Raw genomic sequence first — 6,408 nt, forward strand, 5'->3', positions numbered from 1 at the left:
ATTGTTTTCTTATATAGACTTTCAACTTTGGTACTCATAGATTTACAGATTTTTGGGGGATGTCCCAGGAAAGAGTAGAAAACTACTCAGGTAATTTTTTGGCCACATTTTTATAGTCTTGTTTTAAAAGAGTTATTTTTAATACTTCCTAAAGAGCTAATTTAAAAGGACCTCGAAATTGAAAAAAAATTATCTGTTTTCCTGCTTTCATTTAAGGCTGATGTATCCCTCATGTATATTCTTATAGAGTTAATGAAATACATATTTGCAAGGCACCACATTAATAAGAAAGAGTGATTGGAAAAAGTGTCACCTGTATTTTGTTAATTTGCTGCAGGCTCACTCTTCCTGCAGCTGGCGCATATTTTTAATCTTTTTCTTTTTTGGCAGGATAGAAGTATCTGTGATGAGGAAACCAGTAGCGGCTCTTTCTCTTTGTAAAGGAAGGGATGCTGAAAATCTGAGTAATTACAGCTCCATTTCAATTTTACTCACAGCAGTTAAATTATTTAAATGTATCTTCTGCAGTCAAAATGAATAGATTTTAGTTTACAAATATTTTATAACCATTAGAGCAATTTTGTTCCCATTATCTTAGCTTCCCAATTCTGTGTTATTAAAAATGAGAAATAATACTCACAAAGTGATTTCAAATGAGAGTTCTGGGGTAGAATTATATACATTGATTTTCTTAGGTTCTTTGATGAGGGGGACCTACGTATATCAGTAGGTGAGTTATATTCTCTTATATATATTTTTTTAATTTTAGCCATGCAAGAAACATTATATTTCAGGCCAAAAACAAAATCTGGAGTGTATTATAGTTTCTTCAACAGGAGATTTAATGCTACCCAGTATTATGTTAGAATTTAGGGCATGACAATTTTATTGATTATATCATGAGCTTAATGTCTTGGGGCTGCTGATATTGGTAGGAAACAATTAAGAAGTTCCTCCATTTTTATCCCATTATCTTTTGTGAACTCAGCTACATTTAATCTTTTTTTTTTTAATTTTTGAAAGTCAGATTTTAACAACTTTTAACTTGAGAGCTTTTACACAGAGGGTATGAGAGTAAACTTTTATGGGTTTGGTTAGATTTTTTTTTTTTAATTTTTAATGTTTTATTTATTTTGAGAGAGAGAGAGTGCATGAGCAGGGAGGGTCAGAGAGAGAGGGAGATACAGAATCTGAAACAGGCTCCAGGCTCTGAGCTAGCTGTCAGCACAGAGCCTGACACAGGGCTGGAACCCAGGAACTTTGAAATCATGACCTGAGCAGAGGTCAGACGCTCAACAGACTGAGCCACCCAGGTGCCCCGGATTTGGTTAGATTCTTAAGTTTTCAGTTCTCAAGCTTTTGGTCATCATAAGACACTTCATTTGTCTCTGTGGTTTAGAGGAGGCAGCCTTCTTATAATGCTTACCATATATCAGAAGATGATGAAGTAACTAGAAATTTTGCTTTATGTGCACATTGTATAATTTAACTACTTTGTAAACCTAAGCTCGAAAGGATCAACTATACAAAGAGATTTTCAGTTTTTCATTATTTGGCATTTTATATTATTAATATTTCTTCTTTGATAGGATATTTGTGCTTCTAATCATACTTATTATCAACAATTTGTGCTATTCTCTCTAGGCCTGAATCTTAAAGCCGTTAAATATTTTATCACTCACTGCCTAAAAAGTAGGCTCTGTGGTTGCCTCTTTAGCATTAGGAATGCATGTGACTTAAATTATTCACTCTAAGCCTCAAGTCTTCATCTGTAAAACAGAAACACCAATAAATACCTCAAAGCTCCATTGTGTTTACTAAAAGTGAAAAATGTGAGTAAAACATTTAACACAAGTCCAGGAACCCAGTACTCATTTCCTACTTCCCCTTATCGAAGCTAATAATAAAGAATATGATCACTCAACCAGTTTCTTATTCTACTGATTTTCAACATTATTTAGAGTCAAATATGTGTAATAAGAGCAAATTTCAATGTTTATACTTATATGTGAGGAAAGTATAGCCTTGTTTAATTTGATTTGCTTCTGGATCTATATTCAATTTCAGTTATTGGAGGTCAGGATAAAATCCATTTTCTTTCTCAATTTTGCAATTGATTGTAGAAGATTCATGTGACCTCTCTAGTCTAACTTATGCATTACAGGACCAATTGTAGTTCAGTTTGGAGTTCATAGGGCCCCTTAGAATCCAATAGCTTTCTACTTCTCTGCCATTCATAGACCCAGAGCAGATATATCTGGCCTTTTGGCTCCAGACTCCCTTGGCACACTGTGTACCTAGACCTATCTGAGATTTGCCCACTTTCTGTGAGAGTTGCCCTGTAGAGTTGCCCAGTCTGCTAGCGACTTCCCCATCTCCATTCTAGGCAGCTTGGTCTTAAAGGCACTTAAAATCCAGCATCCACTTTTCAATAAGAGTAGGCTTTAATCAAATATATAAAGCAATTCTATTTGATAGCTTCTGCTTTCAACCCTTCCAAACATTATGAAGCAAGTAAATACAACATCACCTGCTGGGATTTGAGGGAGTGTGGAATGCTGATTAAACACACCCACACTATTATATCAAAAAACTGCCTTTCAAATTTTGGGAGGAAACAGATACTATCAATTAACTCTTCTGACTTAGTGAACATTTCAATGAAAATTCTGGAATAATACTGTGAGAAAGCTGATTCAGGCAGACTCACTTTCTAGTGTCAATTAGTTCTATATTCCCAATTTAGCTTCCTACTTATCTACAGTCATGTCTATTGGAATTTCACAGGACCTTCAGAATCTCTTGGGGTTACAGTTCAATAGTCAATGTAATCCAATGCTTTGTAGACAGTAGTGCTGAATATATTAAATTGTTTTGACATAATAACTTCATGATGAAATAGAAAATCAAGTTTTAAACTACTTATTTTTCATATAAAGGGCAAGATAAAAAAAAACAAGTTTACCTAATCAATGTATAATTCTCATTGGATCGGTTGGCATTCAGTGTAATGTAATGTAGTCAAAAAAGAGAGTAATAAACTAATAGTCAAGATTCCCAGCTTCTAGTTAAGCCTTGGTCACCAGCTGGATGACCATGAGAAAACCATTACTTTTTCTGTTTGTGTTTTCAAAATAATAAAGCAGTGACAATCCCATAAATTCCTACTTACCTTATGTAGTTGTGATGAAGATCAAGTGAAGCAATGTGAATGTTGAGACTTAATGTACAAAGTTACAGAATAATGTTATGAAATGTTCACCTATCTAAGTATGTAAAAAAAAAAGAGGCAAAGGAAATGTGTCTATTATATGAACACACTAATAATTTACTCTTTAATAAATTAAATATTCACTTCAATAAATAAATAATTCACTGTTTAATAAATTAAAGAGCATTTGGAAGGACAAAAAAGATGATTTAGTGTCTTTCTAAATCCTACTAAATAGTATGGTTATTGGATTATTGACAAACTAAAGAATGAACTTTTCTATTGACTAATTTAAAAAATATCCCTTGCTAGGACATGACTAAGAATAATATTGCTAGGAATATTATTTAACCCAGGGTTCTATGCTGATAGATTTTACTCAGTTCTGGAATAAGGCAATAATGGCAATCTGAAATATGAACTGATATTAAGGTGATAGAGTTGTTAGATTGTATAATGTGGCATTGTCTAGACTCATGGATTTTTGTCCTGGATTACCACAAAGAATGCTACTATTAGGAAATTATAGATCACATCTGCAAAGTTGTCTCTATCATCTGAGATAACATTGAGAAAGACAATATCTGAGATGTTTTATCATATCATATCTTAATGCTGTGTGGTGGTTAATTTTATGTCTCAAGTTGAAGAGTGTTTCTGAATGAACTTAACATTTAAATTGCTGAATGCTGAGTACATAAATTGTCCTTCATAATGTAGGCTGGTCTCATCTAATCTTTTGAAGGCCTGAATAGGAGAAAAAGACCATTCTCCCAGAGCAAGATAGAATTCTCCAACAGACTGCCTTCAAATTTCATTTGCACCCCTGGCTCTCCTAAGTCTCCAGCTTACCAGCTCATGTTATTGATTTTTAACTCATCAGTATCTATACTCTTGTGAGTTAATTTCTTATAATAAATCTCTTTCCACTATACACCCACATACATTCTATGGATTTTGTTTCTCTGGAGAATGCTGACTAATAAATACAGCATGTATCAACTTTTCAAGACATAATGAAAAGAAATATTCTGTTTATCAATATTATGAAAGATAATATCCTACTTTACTGATTTTTCATGTTGATACTTCTTGACCAAAAGGACCTCAAGATGTACCAAAGTGAAATGAGAAATATGCATATAACATGTAATATGTATACAAAAAGGATAAGCAATGTGGGCAGAATAGAAAAAAATCCCAAGTGAGTATAAATGAAAAAAGTTCATTACTTAATAGCCATTTTCTTCTTAGAATGTCAATATTGATAAAAGGGGTTGCCATCTAAATTAATCTGATATTTTAGTGTGAAAAATTTTTAGAGATTATTGTGTCAAAATCTACATAATTCAATAACACTGAGATTTTAAACCACCTAGTTATAATTTGAATGTCCTTTGGAGAGCTAAAGAGATAAGGTAGCTTTATGCTTGTTCAACACGGCATCATTATCATCTTACCAAAGCAAGAAATGGAAAGAGATGACTTCTAAAGCCTCTCACATCAGGCTTCTTTTATTATAATCAGGCAAGCTTTGCACATAGAGCCTACAAGATATTAAAATTTAGATTATTAAATAATAAGACCACATACAACAGTGTTTCAATACCATTAGCTTCCAATAAATCAAATTTGCAGGAATTAAAGTATAAAGTTATTATGTTTCAGTGAGAGAGGAAATATTAAAATTCATGAGTATTTTAAAGGACACCATAACTAAAGCAGAGCAGATTACAGTTGTGTCCATAAAGAACTAGAAACTTTGAATAGGTATTTACCATGAAATTATCAGACATCAATAGGAAAATAAGTATCTTCACTGAAGAAAAACATGTAGGATTGACTTGAATGATGGTTATAGATGATAAAAAAGTTAGAGGTAATTTAGAAATAGGTGATATCCTTTATAGATACTAGGAAAGAGAAAATACCAGCAAAGAGGTTAAAGAGATTATGAAGGGCATTTTTAAATAGGTTAGGGAGAACACGATATGATAAAGATGAAATAGACCCTTTTAGAAGAAATTGATTATAGAAGCCACAGAAATTGATGAATAATTAGGTTTAGAAGCAGCAGTAATTAAGAATAGGTATAATATGCTTTTGGCTTTCAGCTCGGAGGAGGCAACAGTGCAACAGTCTTCGGTCGTCCCGAGACCGGGTTCATCCGACACCAACCGCCTCCACCATGCCTCCTAAATTCGACCCCAAGGAGATCAAAGTCTTATACCTGAGGTGCACCGGTGGCGAAGTCGGTGCCACGCCTGCCTTGGCCCCGAAGATCGGCCCGCTGGGTCTGTCTCCAAAAAAGTTTGGTGATGACGTCGCCAAGGCAACCGGTGATTGGAAGGGTATGAGGATTAACGTGAAACTGACCATTCAGAACAGACAGGCCCAGATTGAAGTGGTACCATCTGCCTCCGCCCTGATTATCAAAGCCCTCAAGGAACCGCCAAGAGACAGAAAGAAGCAGAAAAACATTAAGCACAGTGGAAATATCACTTTTGATGAGATTGTCAACATTGCCCGACAGATGCAGCACCGATCATTAGCCAGAGAACTCTCTGGGACCATTAAAGAGATTCTGGGGACCGCCCAGTCTGTGGGCTGCAATGTTGATGGCTGCCACCCTCATGACATCATAGATGACATCAATAGTGGTGCAGTGGAATGCCCGGCTAGTTAAGAATTACAAAGGAAAATATTTTAATAAAGGATCAATTTGACAACCAAAAAAAAAAAAAAAAAGAATAGGTGTAATATTGAAATTTTATAAACACTTAAATTTTATAAACTTGTCAAAAGTCTATGAATTATAAAATTAAGAATATGAATTTGGGGAAAATAAATTTAGAAGAAAAAACTTTAAAAAGTGATACAGAATATTATATAAATGCTCTCTACCTTCAAAAATGGTATCTCATTTTAGATGTTCTTTCTTTCTTAATACTGACAAACTATTTCAATATTAAAATACATATCAGAAATATTTTTATCATAAGCATTTTCCACCATCAATATCATAGAAGTCTGACAAGCAATTGTATCCAAGATGGTCAGTCAATCAAATTGCCAAATTAATTTATTTTCAATCTTAAGTTTTCTTGTTCACCCACCTTATCGAGGTAGTGTAGCTACTGCTTGAGTATAGGCTGGGAGATGCTCATAAAGGAATCTTCTGGGATCGTTTAATTTAT

The 6,408-nt window shown here is 33.9% G+C and overlaps 1 protein-coding gene across 1 annotated transcript; it reads left to right on the forward strand.

Annotated features, from left to right (window-relative positions):
* Window positions 1–5,384: 5,384 nt before the first annotated feature.
* Window positions 5,385–5,912, forward strand: LOC120219733 (60S ribosomal protein L12-like). The gene has a single exon (XM_039216593.1). The coding sequence runs from the start codon at window positions 5,400–5,402 to the stop codon at window positions 5,895–5,897; it is 498 nt and encodes a 165-aa protein (XP_039072524.1). The 5' UTR covers window positions 5,385–5,399; the 3' UTR covers window positions 5,898–5,912.
* Window positions 5,913–6,408: the final 496 nt, after the last annotated feature.

The sequence above is a fragment of the Hyaena hyaena genome, unplaced genomic scaffold, assembly GCF_003009895.1.
Source record: "Hyaena hyaena isolate Hyena2069 unplaced genomic scaffold, ASM300989v1 scaffold_644, whole genome shotgun sequence".
Lineage (NCBI taxonomy): Eukaryota > Metazoa > Chordata > Mammalia > Carnivora > Hyaenidae > Hyaena > Hyaena hyaena.

What these genes read in the sequence shown, in the direction of transcription:
- LOC120219733 (XM_039216593.1), top strand. Translation starts at nt 5,400, where the DNA reads ATGCCTCCTAAATTCGACCCCAAGGAGATCAAAGTCTTATACCTGAGG.